This window comes from Cervus canadensis, chromosome 15 (genome assembly GCF_019320065.1).
Source record: "Cervus canadensis isolate Bull #8, Minnesota chromosome 15, ASM1932006v1, whole genome shotgun sequence".
In the NCBI taxonomy this organism is placed as follows: domain Eukaryota; kingdom Metazoa; phylum Chordata; class Mammalia; order Artiodactyla; family Cervidae; genus Cervus; species Cervus canadensis.
Window position 1 is genome coordinate 45,426,789 of NC_057400.1, and position 23,836 is coordinate 45,450,624.

General features: G+C 34.3%; 1 protein-coding gene across 3 annotated transcripts in view; it reads left to right on the forward strand.

The window, feature by feature from the left end:
* LOC122453888 (sodium channel protein type 2 subunit alpha) overlaps positions 1–23,836 on the forward strand; it is a 137,953-nt gene that overhangs the window by 88,707 nt on the left and 25,410 nt on the right. For all 3 annotated transcript variants that reach the window (XM_043488197.1, XM_043488196.1, XM_043488198.1), the window contains 5 exons: positions 2,119–2,357; positions 4,208–4,381; positions 6,260–6,616; positions 11,724–12,203; positions 22,740–22,860. In XM_043488197.1, the coding sequence (XP_043344132.1) occupies positions 2,119–2,357; positions 4,208–4,381; positions 6,260–6,616; positions 11,724–12,203; positions 22,740–22,860 (1,371 nt within the window). The remainder of the gene's footprint in view (positions 1–2,118; positions 2,358–4,207; positions 4,382–6,259; positions 6,617–11,723; positions 12,204–22,739; positions 22,861–23,836) is intronic.

Genomic DNA, 23,836 nt, shown 5'->3' on the forward strand with positions numbered 1-23,836 from the left:
ACTACAGCTGGATTTCCATTGTCCAGGGTAATGAATAGCCTCCTACCTAATGACACTGTAGGAGATACACAGAAATGAATTGTTTCCTTTTCAAGTTTTTAAAATGCAAAAAACACATGGAAATATTTCCTGGTCACATCTTTGGGAGGAACAGTGGGAGGTGAGGTAGAAGCACTGGGGAATTGAGGGAAGCCAGCAAAGATCTAAACTGAGTTGTAAATGCGTCTCAGTGTGGATAACCCACCCAGGAATAATGGAGATGTGGCTGTAGTTCTCTCCTGAGTGCTTTGTTTTGTTTCAAAGTGTGATAATTCTTTTTTCCTTTTGGCATGAATAATTGAATGATTTTATTTTAGAACTTAACAACTCGGCTTCACTTTTTCCTGGTGTCAAGATGAGCAACACTGGCTGTGTTTTCCCTTTTGAACTTTTCTCTTATTTTTTTTCCACACAGTTTCCGTTTGCTTCTCTTTAGCTACTAAATTGCAAGTAGCATTTTAAAAAATACTTATGCTGACTGTACATAGGCAAAGAGATTTTTTTTTCAGTTCTCTTAGTTATTTACTGTAAATTATATTGTCCTTTTATCTTCAGTATAAATATGAGTTTATTTGGGAGTCTCAGCATCTACAAACAGCACATAAAAACTATATGTTTTTCTTCTGATTTACAACTTAACTATTCTTTATTGTTTACAAAATTACATATTAAGAGAAATGGAAATAAACTGGGTACTTAAAGTATTTCAGTATCTAAAGACACAATTGAAGAATCTGCTTCTAAATGGAATTCTGTGAAAAATAATCAGGAAATTAATTTACTTCAGTGAAGTAACAAACTTTATAAAATTAGTAGTAAATGTCTATCAGCAAAGCAAAAATCACCACCTATGGTAGTGTTTGTCCATTGTATGAATTCCCTTAAAAAGTTTAATTTCTAGTAAACTGTCCCAGATTTGGAGAGATATTCCAGTTGCCACAGTAGTAATACTAAATTGACCCAGAAGAGTCAGTTATGCTATTGATGAACAAAGAATTTTTTCCTCAATTTTAGTGCTCATCAGTCTCATGAGCTTTAGTGTTAATCAGGTCTCATATTTGGCTGAGCAACTAATAGTGTGTGATACTGGCAGAAAACAACAACTGTATCCTTTTCTTACTCAATAATTGATTGAGATAAATATACCAAAGGAAAATAGTATGTAATTTCCCACTTTCTAGTTCTCCCAAATTCTTTGCCAATATTTACTTTTTCAGTATTTTGAGCATCACCTTAAAGATCTGTGCATTTCTGTCTTTTCTCTATTATTTAGTTGAAATTCTTCTTGAAATCATTATAGTAGTTTCTTAAGTAAATGTGTCTTTATATGAAATCTTTTATCATAGGTTTGGTGTGATTGTTATTTTAACACATTAAAATAAATGCATTTCATGAAAATTTATTAATTATACATATGTCCCACCTAAAATCCTCTTGCATTTTACCTGTAGTGCATAATTCACATTTTGTGAAACAGTGAGGATCTCACTTTCTTAGAGTGGATATTTCCTCTTCTTTTGTGTCGTCTATTTAAATCAAGAAATGTGGCAGAAAAAAGGAGTTTTGCTGAGTTTAATGTGTAATACTATATCTAATTAGGTTTAACCAGAAACTTTCAAGATTGGTGATACTGACAGAACTCTTTCATTAAAATACCCAAAAAACATATCTAATCCAGGAAACTGAAATTCATCATGACTAATAAAGCTTTTAAAGACTTCTCCTGAGAGACAGTCTTCCATAATATAAGTGTTCTATCTGGAACATAGATGGCATTTAAGTATACTCGACACAAGTCCTACCCATTAATTTTTGATAGCCTTGAAGATAATTATCAGATAGTTTAATGTTATAGATAGAATCTTGGAAACCATGTTTAACTAAGGTACATTTGTAAAGTTTACTAGCCCTTCGACATTTTTTATGACACCTAGTCTATCAGTGCTTTCCTGCTCAACCATCAAATTAACCTATAATGCCTTTTAACAACTTCAGAATTTTTTGAGTCACTTTCAATTTAAACCAAAGGCCTCTTAAAAGGGAGGAAGCAGTTTTCATAAGTATTCTGTTTTCTTCCAGAACTTGAAGAATCCAGACAGAAATGCCCACCGTGCTGGTATAAATTTGCTAACATGTGTTTGATTTGGGACTGCTGTAAGCCATGGTTAAAGGTGAAACATGTTGTCAACCTGGTTGTGATGGACCCTTTTGTTGACCTGGCCATCACCATCTGCATTGTTCTAAACACCCTCTTCATGGCCATGGAGCACTATCCCATGACGGAGCAGTTTAGCAGTGTGCTATCAGTTGGGAATCTGGTAAGGCTCACTGAGGGTTACTCTGCTCATTGAAAGAATATATGGTTACTTTAATGAATTTCACACATCACTCTCAAATTAAATATGAATTAATTGGCCATATTTACTTGGGCAGCAAAAGTTCAGCATTACTTTTTTATAACAAATTATATTGCTTCAGTTAAGCAGTAGAAAAGAGTCAAAGATTTTATTTATAGTTTGACTTAGAATTAAATATAAATTGCCCATTCATTAAAAAGATCACTATGAATTACAGGGGACATAGATCTATGGTAAAATGCTGTTGTGTTCCTCAGGTATTTAGAAGAGACTCTTTCAGACATGTTTACATTTGTCAAACAAATTAAGTCAGGTAATTTTGAAATATCTGTTCATACCTGAAGATGGATTTTTAAGGGAAGAAACATCATATAGAAGTTATTATTTCTGTTTGAATTTGTCCTATACATTTAGGAATTTATAAACTATTAAGTTTTGCATATTTCTTACTTAAAATTCTGTACTAACATTCATGGCTACATGGTAGAGTGATAGAAATGAAAGTCAAAATGAATAAATTCAGGTAACAAAAATATATTGATATCAATGTAAGAGGTTTATTAAGTTCTCATGAACCTCTCACCTTGATAAATGAACATATAGGCAGGTTCTATATAGATAGTAAATGATATATTCTGAAGGATGATACACAATATTTTTAGACTCTGAATTAACCATTATTGTTCTATTATAACCAGATAGGTCTTAACTGATAAAGTTACAATATATATTCTGACTACTTATTTTGTACCAGACATTGTGCTAAATGGTTTACATAAAATCCCTCTTTGTAGGTACCCACAAAGTCAGTCCTCAGGTAGCTACTATGAATGTCTGCATTTTACAGTGAGGGAATCTATACCCATGAGAAATTGACAGAGCAATGAAAGCTCTAAATACTGTATCAGAGGCTCTAAAAGATATTTCAGAGACTGTTTTAAGCTGTGCCCAAAAATCACAGAACTTTAGGAAAGGACAATAATGTTACCTAGTCCAAATTTTTTCACATATGTAGGAATCACCTCAACATTATCTATAAAAAAGTGAGCAAGGGATAAAATAAGCTTTATGGAGATGAGTATTAGGAAACAGCTCAAATGGGCTTAAGCAAAAATAAGCAAAATAAATTTTAAAAAATAATTCATTACTTCAAGTAACTAAAGTCCATTTGGGCATAGCTCCAGGTTTTAATCTGTCTAGATTCAAGTTCTCAATCAATGTCATTGGGAGTTAGCTTCTTGTGAGCTTTTTCCCAGTATGTTTCTTTCATCTCTGGCTGGATATTCTATTGATGGCAATGTTCGACCAACTTCTATCCTACTGACACAGCTCATTAAGCAGAAAAAGTATGCCGCCTAACTAGTATTTCTAACACAAGCCCAAATATTGAATACCATCAGCCTGGTTGGAGTTACAGAACCATTTCTAAGCCAGTCAATCTGGTTCTAGGGCTAGAATGCCCTAATAGGTAATCATTTGGTGAGTTTTTGGAAAGCTAGGGAGATCAGAGGCAAAGTCAGGGTGTTGACTGCAATGAGTTACCTGAACCTTTCACTTAAGAATATAAAAGTAAGAATATTAGTTTTATTGTCTTAATTCTTATATTCTTTATCACTTGATAAACCTTAACTATAGTAAACAATTAAATAACAACTTGAATACAAACCATTTGAGGATACTAACTTCCTGGGTCTAAACCAATTTTTAAAACTCAGAACTAAATTGTGACTTGTTGGGAATAAATTAAATTGCTTAATAGTTATTTTTGCTTTCAAGAGTCTTCACTCATGTAATAAACATTTCTCACTTAGGTCTTCACTGGGATCTTCACAGCAGAAATGTTTCTCAAGATAATTGCCATGGATCCATATTATTACTTTCAAGAAGGCTGGAATATTTTTGATGGTTTAATTGTGAGCCTTAGTTTAATGGAACTTGGTTTGGCAAATGTGGAAGGACTGTCAGTTCTCCGATCATTTCGACTGGTAAATTAACTGAGAGTAGCCATAATATTTTTATAAATAATGTAATTAGTAGTCACTCTTTTCTTGTAAAACTTGCAAGATTTCCCATAGCTTTAATTTTGTTTGAATATATTTCTAACAAAGCAGATGGTAATTTCTTCTTCATTACAGTTTTAATGCACAGGTTAAGTTTAATTCAAATGAACAGCCAATAATTCTCTCCTTAGTAATTGAATGTCAAGGCTAATGGGAAGAGAGAAAATGGAGGTCATACATAATCCCAAATCAAATTAAACAACACAATACATACCTCTCAGCTATATGGGGTTTGCTTAACCATAATAAGGGGCTTGACTGGGGCTTTGGATGGGCTCTTCTTTCTACCAGAGGCTAAGAGATTATGAAGTTGCCCAATTTGCCCCCATAGAATTCAAGACTCAGGACTGGGTAGAGGGCACAGAAAAGAGGACAGAGCGCCTATTCATCTGTGCCTTCAGCCAGGTCAGGAAGTCGCCAAATCCACTCTCTAAGAAAAGTTGCCTGTATAATATTTTAATTTTAAGGAAAGGATCCTTCATTTGTTCTTTATATTTAATGAGTTTAGGGATCTTTTTAAATTAAGAGACAAAAAAAATCACTGGACCCATTTCCATTTAAAATTTGATATTTTTTATTGTGCTGTTTATTTGAATTGGCTCCAGCTTTTTGTGATTTATTTTCAAACAACAGTCATTGTATATAGGTAGTAAAGATAGATTCCTATAGGCAACCTACCTTAATGGTGATTAGTTTCAAGAATTTATAATCAAGTCTGTTTAGAAATTTCCTTACTACTTTCAAATATTTGTTAAGATCCTTAGAGCTGTGATTTCCTTTCCTAGTCTTTGGCTGTGGATCTAATTTGAAGTTAGAAGAATAAAAGAAAAAAAATTAGCAGTGATTATATAACAAGTAAATATGGGCAACTACTTTTAAAAAGCTTAGTAAGTCTTTATGATAATGTGATGGAGTCTAGGAAAGTACAAAGCATAATATCACTAATGTTCTTGCTTAGTATATCAGGCTGTTTTGCATTAATTATTCTCTGGGAATAAATTAAAAATTTTGGTTCTTATCTTTGCTCCTTTGGGTCACTTAGTTGCCATTAAATAATGCACTACTCTTAGCCTGATATTTACAGAAGCATCAGAAATAAAATGCTGATACTGTTTAATGGTAAATCGTACTCTAGAGGTTTCTATGAGCTAATACAACCAATGTATCAGGCATAGAGGTGGCAAGCCATTTACGCACTATAATGAGTTGATTAACTAAATCACTGAAGACATAAAGGTTGACAAAATACAGCTTTTTATTCAAGTTCAAGTATTTCTTATTTGAATATAATAAATCTCCTTTGAAATACAGCCTAATATTACAACATGCTAAAGGTCAAAGCAGTCTAAGATTTAAAGAAATTAGTTGGTTTTTCCTTTGTATCTTCCCTAATTTAAGTGTTAATGTTGTTTACACTTGTGCATTTCAGCCTATTTCAGGCACACTGAAAAATATATCCACTTTTGGCTTTTAAATAATGAGAGTCTCTACTAGAGCCTCTACTTCTCTGAAGCAGTTTCTGCTAATTAATCACCATTAATTTTAGGTATTTCAGTTCCTTACAGAAAAACAAAAAGAATAGTATAAATGCTTATGTAAGATTCTGGAATTTAAATGGCAATTAAAAAAACTGTATTCTTATTTTATTTATAATATATACTATTTCAGAATGAAAAATATAGACAACAGTTTGGCACACAAATAACCCACCACCTAAAACTGAGACATTGTAGACTTTATCTGTAAACAAATATACAAATTCTTCCAAATGCAGAGCAATAATGACCTTGTTTCTGTTTTCAGCTTAGAGTTTTCAAGTTGGCAAAATCCTGGCCCACCCTGAATATGCTAATTAAAATCATCGGCAATTCTGTAGGGGCTCTGGGTAACCTCACCTTGGTGTTGGCCATCATCGTCTTCATTTTTGCCGTGGTCGGCATGCAGCTCTTTGGTAAGAGCTACAAAGAATGTGTCTGCAAGATTTCCAATGATTGTGAACTCCCTCGCTGGCACATGCATGACTTCTTCCACTCCTTCCTGATTGTGTTCCGGGTGCTGTGTGGAGAGTGGATAGAGACCATGTGGGACTGCATGGAGGTCGCCGGTCAAACCATGTGCCTTACTGTCTTCATGATGGTCATGGTCATTGGAAACCTGGTGGTATGTGGTAAAACATTTTTCTCATTTTCAGTAAAAGATAATGTAACCATCAGGAATGTTTTGTATATATTTTTTAAATCAAGTTTCAATTCTTCATGATGGCAGGAGTCAGTTATAGATCAGACTAAAGAAATCTACATGAACTCTTTTTAATATTTGCTTACATTATTTTAGATTTTTTCCAGCTATATTGAACTGTGATTGACACGTAACACAAACTCTTAAAATACCTTTTGAACCAAAGTTGTTCTTCATCTCTGTACCTCTTACTGTTCCATGGAGAGGGCCATTTTTGGCTTTTATCTTTCAGTTCTTGTGCTAAAGCATGGCAGTGCTATTAGACAGTCATTCATTTTATTTGTAAATACTAACAATACTGTCACTTGAAAATGTTTCACATTTGGGTTCTCTACAAGTTGGAGTTTAAAAAAAAAAAATGATCATCTTAGTCCATTGAAAGTACATCAGTATTTGTTGCATAGAAACAACAATATGAACAAGTAACACTGACTCAAGAATCATTTGTTATCATTTCTGTGTAAAATGAACTATGCCCAACACACGTCTACTGAGTCCTGGAGGCCTGGGAACGATGGTAGGACAATATATATGGCGCAGTGATAGGACATTTACTCAAACAGGAATAAAAAGAGTAAGTGAAAAAAATGTGAAAACAAAGTGTTATATAAAGTTCACAAGATGGAAATGTTGCTTTGCGCTTGCAAGGATCATCACAGAAAGCTTTGTCAAAGAGTTCAGACCTGCAAATATCTTTAATTGAAATGTGAGAAGAAAGTAGACCATCCCAAGCCAGGAAATAGTGGACCCAGTGGTTGGGGAAGAAAGGACAATAGATTTATGTGAGAGGGATCAGACTCTTATATGTTCAATTTATTATACTAAGTTGCTTGACCAGGCCCCAACTTAGTGGAATAGAACAAGGACTTTTGTAACCAATATTTTGAAGTCTACAAATTTATAGACTTCATTTTCTTTCACATTAAAAGTAACCTCCAATCCCCCAGTCAGTTCACTTCAGTGACTCAGTCATGTCCAGCTGTTTGCACCCCCATGGACTGCAGCATGCCAAGCTTCCCTGTCCATCACCAACTCCCAGGGTTACTCAAACTCATGTCCATCAAGTCGGTGTTGCCATCCAACCATCTCATCCTCTGTCATCCCCTTCTCCTCCCACCTTCAGTCTTTCCCAGCGTCAGGATCTTTTGGGTCTTTTCAAATGAGTCAGTTCTTCACATCAGGTGACCAAAGTATTGGAGTTTCAGCTTCAGTATCAGTCCTTCCAATGAATATTCAGGACTGATTTCCTTTAGGGTGGACTGATTGGCTCAGTCCCCCAGAGGAAGAGAAAAGGAAAAGGGAAAAAACAAAAAAATATCATTTATTTGTATTTTTTGCAATATTTCAGTCTTCTCAGTATCCTGTTGTTAATTCTGACCTGTTCTTAAAATAACAAGAAACATGAATAGTGTACAATCCAGAAATGTGAACAGTGGCTTATAACAATACACATTTATTAATTGTCTCATAGTTTCTGTGGGTCAGAAATTTGGGAACCACTTACCTGGTTCTGGCCCTGGGTTAGTTAAAAGATTTCTATCAAAATGTTGATGGGAGACAGTTATCTTGACTAAGATTGAAGAATTGACTTCTAATAAGGCTCACTCTCATGGCTGTTGGTGAGAGGTCCCAGTTCAGCCTTACTGGCTGTTGGTAGAAGGCTTCAGCTTCTCTCCACGTGGATCTTGCTATAGAGTTGATTACCTTCACAACATGGCAGTTGGCTTTTTCTGCCAGAGCACAAGACACAAAGCAAAGGGCAAGGAGGAAGCTCCTTTTATGTTCTACTCTTGAAGTCACATGCTGTCACTTCTGCAATATTCTGTTGACTAGTCACTAAAAAGAGCTCACATTTAAGAAAAAGGGATTAGACTTTAAGTTTTGAAGGGATGAGCATCAAATAATTTTAAAACCACTACAATTCCAGATATAACTTGCTTGCTTTCAGAAGATGCAAGAATGCATGGAATAGGAAGAAACGATCACAGGGCTATCTAGAAGAAAAACAGAGAAAATGTTGTTGGTTTGTATTTTAGATTTGATTTGATTTCATTTATATGTTTGGCATACATTGGAAGAAGAGAATAGAAGGCAGAGAACAGAATCCTTTATGCCAGCAATGCCTGAGAATACTGGACACAAGCAATGAAAATTCATAGTGGGGGTAGCAGAAAGTGTTTGAGGCCAAACTGTGTAGAGTTTAATTTATGAAAAGGCTGATTATGCATTACCAAATTGAATATTTTTTTCCTATAGACAGTTGAAAGCTACAGATGTCTTTTTATCAGGAAAGTGGCAGTGAGCAAGTGGAATTTGGGTAGAATTTATGTAGCCAGAAAACACAGTGAATTTAAAGAAATTCAACATACCAAATATCATCTTTAGTTTACTGAAATAGGGCACATCTCTCTAACGGTACAAAAGATTTCAAGTTGAAAAGAGAATTTCAGGAAGTATTCATACCTATGGATGTCATTTATATTAATTTGGATTGCTACATATACATAAAATGGTATAACAGATAAAATAATAATTTCCACCTATTGGCTTACATTTAAATTCTGTACCTTTTTTAAAAAATTAAAGAAACTCCTTATTTACTAGAAGTTAAAATGTATCTCTCCTTTTGTGATACCTTGTATATGTTTTCTGGAGTAACTAAGGTGGTAATAATATCTGTCATGTTTATCACTATTAAGGAAGTATGTTCATATCACATTTCCTTAACTAAGACTGACTGAACCTGGTGCACTGCTTCCTACAATTCTTCCTTCTCATCATCACCAAAAAGGTTAATGTCCCCCAAAGACAAGCTGACATAACCTCCTGTAAACACACATAAACTTCCATGTAATGCTCGACCACAAGAGGTGTAAGTAATCACTGCCTAGTCCACACACAAGACAGAGGTGGGGCTATAGATTGCTTTTCCCAAGCTATCATCTTGGTTTATTAACACTGTGGCCAGAAATCCTCTTACAGGTTCAAGACAGGTGCTTCAGAAAGAGAATACATTTTTTTTGAAGATTACCACATCTAGAAGTAGCCACCTCTATCTCTAAGTGGGGCATTAGCACACAAGAGGGATGTGCACGTGAGTTTTTCTCACCAATTAAAAATATTGATACAGACAATATGTTTCAATCTTGAATCCCAAACAGAAATTATTATTCCAAGAGAATAATTTGGGGACATATGAAAGAAACAGTTCCACTCAGTGAGCTATCAAGTCTGTCCATGACCATGTGCAAAACAGGATCCCAGTTTTCAGTTCCTGAGTAAGGTTGTTGAACTGTATTCCTTTAAATTGCCTTTGGTCACACCCACCACCTTGGTCAGCTGTTACGCTGATCAATACCCTTTGGTAATAAAGGAGGTCTAGAAAAAGGGATTAGATTGCAAACAACAAAAGACAGATAAATTGAAGACAGGCTAACAGAGAGTAGGTTGGATCATAGTAACAGTGATGTAACAGCTAAACTTTCTCAAACTGGCACTTTACCATGTCCCAGTAGCTTTGTGAGGGCCGCGTGGATCCTTTAACTGAATCCTGAGAACAATCTTGTAAGCTTAGCACTGAGAAAGTTGACATAAACTTGATTCTTACCCATTGCTTTAATTCTAATGTGAAAAGGGAATGGGCCATAAGATATAACAGTAATGACACGCAATAGATACCTGCTCCAGTGCTTTGAGAGGAACTATAGTCGGATCTCACTCTGGGAAGGTTGACTAATATTTGTCAAGAAAAATTTCCCAATAGAAAAAGTTCATTAATGAATTAATAAATCAAATCTAGAAAAAATTATGGTACCAAAATTCAGTTTTATTATGGATAAAACCCAAAATGTAGCATTTAATTTTTTCTCTTTCATCTATTTTTATCCAAATAATACATTCAAGGCAAATCACTATAAAATACAACTTTATTGGTAAATTTCAGATGTGAAGGAGCAGATCTTAGTACGAATACTAGCAACCATGATATGGTAACTGAAAGATGTCAGTATAGACTCACAGAATTATGAGTAGTCCTTGTTGGATCTTATAGGTTTTTGCCTTTCTTAACACCATTGGTTAGACTGACTCATAACTGGTTAGACAAAGGAACTCTGAGGCTCATTAACCGATTAGAAAGATAGGAATATAGAAAGAATGCAGCATCCTTTTCATTGGAGTTCTACTTAAAACCTTTCCTAGGATTCCTCTTCTGTACTGTTTACTTTTTGTCTTTGGACCCCTTCAGAGCCATATCCTTTTTGTCATTGTTCTGTCTGTTTGAATGATCAAGGACTCATATACTTGGTCTTGTGCCAATGAGAGTGCTCTATTTCTTAGTAAATTACCTCTTTTTGAGTGTACATAGCAGATTTATGGTCACTAATCTTTTTGCTAACCCATATCAGTGGGTCCTATTTTTGAAGACTTAAGTTGTTAAAGTAATTAGTGGTCTGTAACCATTTCTTTATACTATTTCCAACTACTGTATAAATCTAGTGGCCATGATTTTCTGAACCAAAAACTGAGATTTTTGATCTGTTGATAGGTATGTATTTTTTCTAAATTGACAAATTATCTAAAGTGCAAGAATAGGTACAAACATAAAAATAAAATAATATTTAAATATAGTGGAATCATCTTTGGTTCAGGAATAAAAGTATAGTAAATTATCAGTGTCCTGGAAAACCCAGGTTACATGGGGAAAATACTTAACATCCCTAATAAAACTTTTTTTTTCTTTTTCATTGTATAGTTATCTAGATAGCTAAAATTTTTCATTTGGGATTGAACTTAATATAGAAGTTTTACATAGCAGTGGTTTTAGTAATCTTGCAATGACTAAAATGTAAATAGTGTTAATGTAGTATTATTGGCCGGGTATTTTTTTTTTCCAGGATAGCTTATCATAAATTAGAAAGAATATCTATTAGCAAAAAGTGAGGTGTAAGAACAACTTTGGAAAATATGTAGTTCGGAGCAATAGAAACAATGGAATGTTTTGATCACCAGCTTTCCTATTGTGTTTTAGGTTCTGAACCTCTTCCTGGCCTTACTCTTGAGTTCATTCAGTTCTGACAATCTTGCCGCCACTGATGATGATAATGAAATGAATAATCTCCAGATTGCTGTGGGAAGGATGCAGAAAGGAATCGATTTTGTTAAAAGAAAAATACGTGAATTTATTCAGAAAGCCTTTGTTAGAAAGCAGAAAGCTTTAGATGAAATCAAACCTCTTGAAGATCTCAATAACAAAAAAGACAGCTGCATTTCCAACCATACCACCATAGAAATAGGCAAAGACCTCAATTATCTCAAAGATGGCAACGGAACTACCAGTGGCATAGGCAGCAGTGTAGAAAAATATGTCGTGGATGAAAGTGATTACATGTCCTTCATAAACAACCCCAGCCTCACTGTGACTGTACCAATTGCTGTCGGAGAGTCTGACTTTGAAAATTTAAATACTGAAGAATTCAGCAGCGAGTCAGATATGGAAGAAAGCAAAGAGGTAGGACTTTCTACATAAGAAGATATTTTGGTATTATGTTTGCTTTAAATCATCCAGACTTTTAAAAATTATTTTCTTTCTATAAGAAAATAGGAAATACCTATTGATACAATTTCTGTGGCAAAATTGGTGATAGATAAATTGACAATATAATAGTATATAGCTAAACAAATGATAGTTAACTCATTCTTTTAAGGAGTCACCATTCTGAGTTGCTGATATATTAATATTCAGGTTAATATAAATTTTAAAAAAGATTTTAAATAATTTTTGATTTGTGAAAATTGCCTCAGTTTATCTACTTTCTTCCTTATAATTTTCCCATGATGGTATTTTATTGTGTGTACTAGAAAAATGCTTGGTGAGGGGCAGTTCCAGTCCTCATTTTGCTACATTCTTTGCTCTTACGGAATAACATCAAATGTGATTTTATTTAGTTTTCACAGGCATATTTTTAATGGAAGTATCATTGGGATCTTGGCTTGATATTTACTTGTAGTTTCATGTTTCCTGAACTAAACAATTTTTTGAAGGACGTGAAGGTAGTGATGAAGAATCAGGTTGAAAATATCTTTAACCCTACTGAGCACAGTGCATGCTGTATAAATGTAAAATTCTAAATTTTCCAACTATAGTAAGACTCTTGGTAGTTTAAAGAATTCTTTGATTTACTAGAAGAGTCTAAATACCAGGGTATATTCTTGGTTTATTTATAGATTAATAAGCACATGCTGGGAATAAAGAGAAGGAATTTAAACCCTTAATGTTTGTTTACACAGAAATGAAGCCAGAATTCCCAGCAATTAACACTTGCATAAACAAATAAAAATAAAAACCAAAAACAAAGATTCATTCTTTGTTGTCATTTTAATTGATTGGCAGGAAACAGAAAGACCTCTATTATTATTCTCATCCTAAGAATGATGATTTGGGAGAGTTGGAGACACTGAAGGATGTAATTTAAGTAGTGAAACAGTGTCACAAAAATTAGGGATCAGTTAATAAAATTAGAGCAAAAATGTATTTCTAAGAAAGGAACCTTAGATTTTTTAATCAGTTTTACTGTATTTCTCCTATATAATAATGGGAAAAGATGCTATTTCTGTTTGTTCTTATTTGTAAGATAGTATTGCTAATTCAGGGATTAGGTAGAAGTAGGTATTAAACATTAACTTCAGAGAAAGTTTAAATATAATTACTAAAAGTAACATTTAGGTAGCAAGATCATGCTGCTGCTGCTAAGTCGCTTCAGTCATGTCCGACTCTGTGCGACACCCATAGACGGCAGCCCACCAGGCTCCCCCGTCCCTGGGATTCTCCAGGCAAGAACACTGGAGTGGGTTGCCATTTCCTTCTCCAATGCAGGAAAGTGATAAGTGAAAGTGAAGTCACTTAGTCATGTCCGATTTTTCGCAACGCCATGGGACTGCAGCCCACCAGGCTCCTCCTTCCATGGAATTTTCCAGGCAAGAGTACTGGAGTGGGTTGCTATTGCCTTCTCCAGGTAATACCTAGTATTACTTTTGTGACTAGAATTGTCACAAAATAACAATGAGATTCAAAGGGGAAATTTAAAAAACCTTATAGCCTGGAGCAAATAATTGCTGTAATTAGTTGAACTCAAATGTACACTAATAAGATCATTATTTTAAAGCTGAATAATATCTTAATATCTAGTTAATTAAATTTTGGATAAGTGTATTTGGCTGGGCTATGCTGAAATGGTGGGGCCTAATTTCTTGTATTGTAAGTTTCTAGAAACTAAGGGTTAGTCACTTAGTGTCTGACTCTTTGCGACCCCATGGACTTCCCTGCCAGGTTCCTCTGTCCATGGAGTTCTCCAGGCAAGAATACTGTAGTGTGTAGCCGTTCCCTTCTCCAGGCGATCTTCCCCAACCAGGGGTGGAACACAGGTCTCCTGCATTGCAGGCAGATTCTTTACCATCTGAGTCATCAGGGAAGCCCAGACACTAAGGTCAGCATTTAGAAAATAGAATTGGGTCATTAAATTTTAATATGTAGTCTCCTCTCATTATTTTACCTAATAGTAAATATCTCCTTTAGAATAAGGGAGGTCAATGTTTATTTTTATATATGTTTAATTTAATTCAGCTGGCAAAGAATCTGCCTGCAATGCAGGAGACCCCAGTTCAATTCCTGAGTCGGGAAGATCCCCTGGAGAAGGGATAGACTACCCACTCCAGTATTCTTGGGCTTCCCTGGTGGTTCAGATGATAAAGAATCCACCTGCTGTGTGGGAGACCTGGATTCAATCCCTGGGTTGGGAAGATCCCCTGGAGGAGGACATGGCAACTCACTCCAGTATTCTTGCCTGAGGAATCCCCATGGACAGAGAAGCCTGGCGGGCTATAGTCCATGGGGTCACAGAGCTGGATATGACTGAGCAACTAGGCACAGCACAGCACATGTTTAATTTATGGTGTTAATTAAAAATGAATTATGAAGAATCAAACATTGAAGTCGCCAGTCCATTTAAACCTTTGGCTAAGTTTGAGTATCTTTTGAGGTAGGATAACTTGACATTCGCTATTCTTAATTTTCAGAAATTTTAAAACCTCAAACTTCTCCAAAAGAGCATGTATTTTGCCTCATCTCCAACCATTGTGTTTCACATTAGAGAAATATCTAGTAAGGTGGGGCTTATAGTAGGAAAAATCAAAACTCTCTTATCAGTTTCTCTTGTAAACATTAGACTTTGTCATGTGTTTTCCATTTGAGTTAGGTATTCCAAAATAACACATGTGAAGTCACTGCTTTGGAATGGGAGGCAGAGAGTTGGTCTGCCAGTTGAAAGTAGAATTATTTTGTTGTTTTAGCTGTGGAGTCTTTTCAGTACTTGTGTAGAGATTGCTACTTGTGTTTTAAAATATATTATTTGGTAAAATTTTCATTTATGGCTTTATGTAAAACTTCTTAAATATAAACTCATAAACAAATAAAGGATTAGAGCAATAGTCTAGGAAGGGCCTATGTTCAAGTTCCAATCTTCTGGCATTTTGGTAACGCTACACTAGAAAACAAAAGAGAACTGAAACAAGTATTCAAGAATTACAAATATTCCCACCTGAGATATCTTTTTAGGGTTCTGCCTTCACGTTAGTTTTGTCTGGTAATTTTCTTAATTGGTAGGGTTGGATTGTGGTATTAAATATCACATGTGAAGTATTAACAAATGGAATAAGATATCATACCGAATGATTCATACTGAATGATATTCTTTTTAAATGATTTGAAATATTAAAGGAAAAAAATGAAGCACCTTTTAATTTTTGGAATGCCTATAATGAATCCCTTCTTATAAGGCAGACTAACCAAGTGGACACAGAGGTTATTTAGGTGTTTGAACTAAATCCTCTTCTATTTTATCTTTGCCAAATTTGTGTGATTCTTTGACAGCTTTCTGTAGATTCTCTAGAGTATATCATTTTAAATTCATATGGTAATTGTATGTTTTAACTAAAGTTACTGTGACCGTATGTAATGTCATTCCTTTCATACTTTTGATTTCAAATGCTTGATTTCTTTTATAGAGTTTTAGTAATTTAAGCCATGCTTGAATGATTATTTTTCAAAGTAAAATTTACTAGTGCAATATGGTGACCTTCACTGCTTACCGTTCTTACTTCTCACAGGGGTAAAAACAAGCTGGAGCCATCAAGAATGCAGCTCTGGTGTTTTTTAACCAGCCAGAGACTCCTGCCACCACTTTTACCCAGGTTACCTAAGCAAATTGTACATATATAAATATAATTAGTTTCTAAATGAATTTTGACTGGCCTGCATGTTACTCAGCTACATTCCTTGCCCATCCATTGGCAGTGAAATAAAAACATGCACAGCTGCTCTTATGCTGAGTCATAAAGCATGGTCAGGCAAGTCTGGCAACCCTAACTTTTTTTAAAAATGAGGTAGCTGCTAATTTTCTTACATAGATTTTTATAGAAATTACATTCAGTGAAAAATAAAAGTGCATGCGTTTATAGATTATTTAATGCCATTTAACATTACAGAGTTTTGAACATGCTAAGGGTCTAAAGGATAAATATAAGGTACTCTTTGAAAAACTCTTGCAGGACGCTTTCACTCCTCTACCCTTTTCTTAAGTAAATAAAGCCCCTAGGAGAGTACTTTGTTGGTAATTTGTTGTTCAGTGCCATATTAAATTTTTCTGAAGGGTAATCTGCAAGTTAGAGCAATCCCTTATTCATGTGCAAACTTTCTAAAGGATGTTTTAATGTGATAATAATGTAAATGGAATGTTATGTTTTTGCTGCCAGCAGCACTGGTACAATTTTTATCTGCTTCATTTCAGAGAAAATGGTATTGCTCTATTTAGCACTTGACCAAGAGTATTTTGCCTTTAGAATACAGTTCTCCTAGAGAATCTGTTGATATTTACCCCTGAAATTCCTGAGAATGAAAGAAAAGGAAATGAGTTTCTTTTGTACATCAAAAAGAAAAGATAGGAAGGAAGAAAAAGAAACAAACAAAAATGTTATAGATGGTATAGTCATTCTGAAAAAAGATCTGAAATCTACTTTCTTCATTGTATTGCTCCTCTATATTTTATGTTTTTGTCTCTCCTTTGTTTCATCTAAAACTTCTGGGAAACTTTCTCTTAAAGAATATTGTTTAAATATATCATGCAACACAATTCATATAGAAAGAAAACCAATGTGAACTCTACTCCTTTCATATTTATTAGATGAAGGGACCTACTAGTCATTCAGCTAAGGCAGTGAGTGTAGGCTCCATTTAGCAGAACTTTCACTTCCTGATGTTTAAATCACAGTTTTCTCCTAAAATATGTTAACCAAATTGCTCAACCCAATTTAATTTCTTTCAAGAAATGTTAATTAAATGCTTTGTAATTTAGATGCAGTTTCCTCTCCTTCTGCCGTTAAAAGCATAAAACAACCCTAACATAAGCACATTTGGCTCTTTGGGTGCAGCAACGATCATGGATTTGGGGTAGCATTTTAAAAAATATTTTGGAACAAAATATTCAGTCACGGGCACTCTATATTCATGAAAGATAATACCCTATATACTGGAAGAATGAGACCAATATCATTAATCATATAAATTAAGACCCCAAATAAAACAGATACCCATATACACAGTAACTAGAGAGAATTATTTTTTCCTGTTATGCATTAATTCTTCAGAAAAGTATGAAATTTGACTCCTTAAGATAATAGCTTCTTTTTCCTAGTTTCTTAGAAAGAGGTTTCTTAGAATGGTTTCTTAGAAAGATTAGTTTTCTTATTCTCTGAGTTATTATTGTTGTTTTTGCTAAGTCATGTACAACTCTTTCGTGACCCCACGGAATGTAGCCCACGAGGCTTCTCTGTCCCTGGGATTTCCCAGGCAAGAATACTGGAGTGGGTTGCCATTTCCTTCTCCAGGGTATCTTCCCAACCCAGGGATCGAACCCTATTCTCCTGCATTGGCAGGCGGATTCTTTACCACTGGGCCACCAGAGAAGCCCTAGTAGAGCAGTATACTGAATTCTAGGACAAGGAGTAAGAAAGGAGAGAAGGCTGTGTAGAGAAGGTTTGGGTAAGCAGTGGTAGAATGGTTTCAGTAAAAACCCATCTATAATTTTATCCTGGAGAATGTATAAATCTTCAAGGGAAAGTTTTCCAGTGGAATAGTGATTAAAGAATTTTTAAAAAGCTCTACATATCCTAAATGTAAGAAAAAAAAAATTGACCAAACATGAATCTTTGGGACTTAAGGGTTATTTTTGCCATCTCAAGAAAGATATTTAAAACTTTGCTATTTATGGGTTACAGAGTTTTGAAATGTGTCTGTTATAAAGACAAAAATGATTATTTAAATAATGTAATATGATGATAATAACAGTTTTGATTTTGCTTTTCCTTACTAAGAAGAATAATTCCTTTCTATTATTAATGTGTCACTTTGGCCTATCCCGCAGGAACCAAAACCATCACTTTCATTACTTTGATGTTAAGATTTTTCACATAAAATGACCTAGAATTCCTTAAGTACAGACTAGAATTAGGATCCACATGGAGCAAAGAATTGTCATTCTTGGTGACCAAAATAGATATGGAATACTTGATTTAATCTATATTTTAATTATCTCTCTTTTTTAAAAAAAATCTTAATTTCTTTTATTGACTATCGTTTACATTTTCTTAAAAATATCTTAACTTCATAAAAAGAAAAAAAGTGTACTTTTGAAAAACTTAATATAAAATGATGTTTCTGTCCCTTTTCTGTGTTATGTTTTAAAAAATGCTTCTACTTTCTGAGAGAAGGACTATGACTTTGGCAGATGTCTGGTAACAGTTTGTCAGTGATGTGGAAAGTAAAAGTTAAAAGTACAGTGTTTAAAAATAAGAAATGAAATATTGTAACTTGATATTTATTTATCAGATCATTAAGCAAAATACAGTTCTGCCCTGCTTAACTCCTATGATTATGGTGACCCGGCTCTTTGAGAAACCTAGCAGACTTTCAGTAGTAAGAACCATGTACCATGAAATTTTCACTTAAAAAAATTCAGCTAATATTTCACCTGAAAATAAATGATTGCCAGTGCCAGGCATAGCAAATAATTCTCTATGCGTGTTTAATTTCTTGACTATCCTGACACTGGAGGACATCCATATTTTAAGGTTTGAGTAGGGAAGGGCTGTACTAACAGTACCCTTTAGTTCACTTGTCTTCCAATAAAGAAGCACAGATTATAATAAGGGAACCTAAACATCTAAATTTTACCAAAGCGAAGAAGAACTGGTTTTATTTCTAACTCGCTCATTTTTTGCTCTCCTAGTCATGTGGCATTTTGCAGTGAATGATGCCTACGTTGGAAAATTTACAGAGAAGCTTTATTTGAAAGTTATTCTTTTAAGTATATTAGTACTAATAATTCCATATAAATGATGTACATTTGACAATTCTAATTGGTGAATTTGTACTGTAGTTAGAATTAATCGAGATTACGACCTTATCTGAAGCTGAAAGGTTTTCATATTCTTAATTTGATTCATTTGGATTTTATAGACTCTTTATAGACTCTTTAATGCATTTTAACTGTTTTAGTTAACATATTTTATAATACTATGATATTTGCCTCATGTGATTTTAAGAAAGTCCTTGAATTGATGTTGTCAGGAAAGGTTTTATAAATCAGAATTTCTTGCCTACATTTCAAGATTGTTATTTAAAGTAAGGTTTTTAATGAAATGTCCCAATGTATATTTAACTTTATATTAATACATATAAGAATGTGACTATAACAAACTAATACTAAGTTCATGGTCATGACACCTGGGAAGCAACAGTATCCCAAGCACTATTTTGAACCTACAATGTTTAGTTACATATCACATCTACTAAATGTTTTAAATTGATAAAGATTGGCTTAACTCATGAACCATCAAATAGTTTTCTAGGGAATCCTAACAAAGTGGGATACAGAAGACCTTGAATCCAGCTACTAACTCAGTATGCCTTTTGACAAGATAATTAAAGCCACATTTCTTTCTCTAACTAGACACTGGATTGGTTGGTGTTGAGGATTAATGTACACCCTAGCTTTTTAATTTGTAGAACATGTAGAGGTACTCAAGTAACATGTAACAGGTAGATCCTGTGCTGTTCCACTTGAGGAGGAAGATGGAGAAGGATGAGATTGCCTTTCCTTAGAGGGGTTCCATTCACTGCTGAATTGTAGATCCATGTACATAGAGTAGAAAGAGGAAAGGCATTGTCAAAATGAGTTAGTGTCAGTTTTCCTAACATTTTCCTAATACTTTCCAGAATTAAAGTACACTTTATTTATTTCATAGTTTATTTTATAGTTTCATCTTAGGTCTGATTAATTGGAAGCCTGGTATTTAGACAGCACTTCTGATTCTAAAGGTCATTGGTCATTACTTACGCAAGTTAGAATGTGGAAGAGATTTGTGTTTCTCTGTACTGACGTGAGAATGTTATGTGTGTTCCCTTGAATGTGAATGTAAAAGATAGGAGGTGTTAGAAGTAGTTAGTGGTAGAATAAAAGAGTTCCTGAATTGGGCATTCATTCGTTTATTCAATGAACATCTATTAAACACAAACATTAGTGATAGTTCCTAGAGAGGCAGAGATGACAAAAGCATGATCTTTGCTTCAGAGGGTTAAATCTGGTGAGATACATATTCTAGAAACACAAAACTTTTATGTTGCACCTTTAAAAAATAATCTGACCTCTAACTATACAAATGTCTGACTTCAATTAGAAAGATATCTATTAATTCAGTGTCGGTACTAAGACACCACACTCCACACTAAATGAAAGGCATTGCAGTTGATGTTACAGAGATCACCTGGAAACTTTTGAATATTTTAAACCAAGATTCCATGGAATGTTGTCTGGTGACTTCTGCTAGTCACTATCAAGGACTAGCCTTCATTATTTTATGAAGAAGCTCATTCATTCATTCATTTTTAATTTTTTAAAATTAATTTTAATTGGAAAATAATTACTTTACAATATTGTGATGATTTTTGCCATACATCAACATGAATCGGCCACTGGTATACCTTTTTCCTGTTATCCTGAACCTCCCTCCCACCTTCCCTAAAGAATATTTATAGAGTACCTGAGCTGTATATACCTAGCACTGCTGCAAGTTCTGATGCAGCCATTCACCAGTATGGAGCGCCTTGAAAATGGATCATCAAAGAAATTCTCTAGAGAATCCTGGCAAAGTGGGGTACAGTAAACCTAGAATCATCCCCTAATCCCTAACCAACCCATAATTGCAGTGTGATCCTTTTTCCTAAAAAGAATGTTTTCCATTTCTTGTTTGGGCTCTTTGTAGTTAGATTAGTTATAACTAAGCTTCACTTATTCTGATTACTTATGTCATGTTTCAATATCCAGTAAATAATATGATCAATATTTCAGGTCCCAAATACTATAACATCTTCATGTAAATAAGATTGATAGGATAATTTAGCTATAAAGGATAGGAAATTAGAAAAAGTCATGTAATATTTCATCTTAGAATACTGTATATTCAAATTCTAAAAACAAAGATATTATAATTGAGTATCTGTCCAATGTTGTGATATAATTGGTAGTAGAAAAGAAATCAGTAAACTTCAAGTGCCTTATAATATGTAATCCTTAATTTTAAATGGTTTGGTTGAATTTAAAAATAATCCTGAACTAGTTTTAATGGAGGAGACATATGATATTTATGCCTGTATCAGTGGTATTGTTAAATTACACACAAAAGTATTTTCTGTTATATTTATAGTGTGTATAAATATTTTTACTTTATCCACACCACTATGCCAAGGAAATATTTTATATAAAGAAAATTATTTTCAAAAAATAAAGGAACCAGCTTCTTAGGGAAATCCATAGAACCCAAATATAAATATAAATAAATAAAAAATAAATATAAATAAAATGTTTCCAGTACTGAGCACAACATCTATTTTAGAATGGGTTCAACATACTTCAGTGTGCATTTTATCATGTGCTTATCTCATCCCCTTTATAAAGTAGCTCCTGTCAGCTCAGCCATCTCCTAATGTTATGCACTGATAGTAATAACATTGTAACAGGTCCGAGAATGCTGTGGCCCAAACTACTCTGATTCCATGTGGCACTCATACCTGGCCCTGTGTCTTTCCTGCAGCATTTTAAGACCAGGTTAAAGACTGGATCCCTTCATTTATGCTGGCCCCATGAACGACATGACTTGGCTAAAATTTGTTGCATTTCAAGATTTAAAACAACTTCTTTGTATTATATTTTTCTTTCGGTGGTATTTGATTTAACTTAAAACAAAACAACAACCAAAGATTCATTTCTGCCTTTATTACCTGGAGAGGTAAGAGTGCCAAAGTAACAAGTAGTTTCCAAATGCACAATGAAACGCAGGAGTGCATTGGCCAAAGAGAATGCACACAACCAGCTCTTGCTATAAAGCTAACAATGTGCTGCTCCTTTCAGAATTAGAAGATTAGAGAATATGTTTAATAACAACCAGTGGTAAATGTTTTCATGTCAATGAAAAGTGGATAAATTTAGACTTTGCTGTTTATGTGCGTTTGATCAAATCTTTTCTGCATTTGACATGAAAATACACTTGTGCAGCTTCTGTTGGTTGGGTCACAATTTTAGAATAAAACCAACTAAACTACTTCACAAAAGCAAGATCACAGACTACCATACGACTCTGGCAGCTTATGTAAGCTCTGCATGATTTTATTTCAGAATCTCTCTTTATACAGGAGCTTAATCAAAGATTACTTAAGTTGTTAGCACCACATTTTTAAAGGAAAAAAAAATACTGTGGTGCTGTATCTAATCTTGTGACCCCCCACCTCTACCAAAGCGGACTGGCATTATGTTTAAGATATTCTTAAATTACAGATCAAGGAAATGAATACAGAAGACTTAAGGGCACGCCTTTGGAATTTTTATATTATAGATTAAAGAAACTATTTTAAAAGCTTTTCTGTGGAATTGATTTTCAGAAGCTAAATGCAACTAGTTCATCTGAAGGCAGCACAGTTGATATAGGAGCTCCCGCTGAGGGAGAACAACCTGAAGCTGAGCCTGAAGAATCTCTGGAGCCTGAAGCCTGTTTTACAGAAGGTAAGGAACAGAGCGTGTACGCTCCTTAGACCTCTCTCTGATCTAGCCGTCTCTTCTCTCCCTCTCTGGCTCATTCTAATCCTCTATAGGTATCCAGCAACTGTACATTTACTTGTTTGTTGGTTGCTTTTTCTATATCAAAGCATAGATGATTTTTGAAAAATTAAGATTTAATTTATGGCATCAGATCTGGTTTTCTACTTTTGTGAATCCTGTTCTACTCTAAGAAATGCTGCTAACTCTCTGGGTCTTTTGGTGGCCTTGTAGAATCTTTGATAGGCAGGAAAACTAAATCATACATCTCTCTCTCTACCTTTAAGAAATAAAAGAAAAAAATTTAAGTTGAAGGAGTAATTTACTGTTTACGGTTTTGTCAGGTTATAATGGTACGAATGGATTAGTTTACATTTAAAACTGTCCATGAATACTCTGCCATTTGATATCAGAACACATTCTTAAATAAATGTGGTTATGTTATTAAAAAGGAACTGTCCATGAATAACAATTACCTGTATCTGTCAAGGTCAAATATATATTATTTGTTCTGAATTATACTAGACAATCAATAATGAAATATCAAAATATACTGAGTGATACAGTATGGGGCACTATGTCATTGGAGTAATACTAAAAGGATTTTGTGAAGAAAGCTAAAATTATGTTATTTGAGGTGTGGATCAGTTATCTCTGGAACAATAATAATGTGTACCAAAGCACACAAAACTTATCATATAACAAAAAACACATCTTTGCTCACAAGCCCATGGCTGGCAAGATGATCTTGCTGATCTTGGTTGGGATTAGTCATAGGGCTGAGGTCTTAGATGAGACAATTGCCTGACTCAGCTCCATCCACACACTGGCTCAGGCTTGTCCTCATGGTGAAAGAAAAGGAATGAGAGAGGAAGCCTAAATGCCAACCACTTATCAATCCTCCACTTACATCAGGTTTTCTCAGTCTTGTTCACCAAAGCAA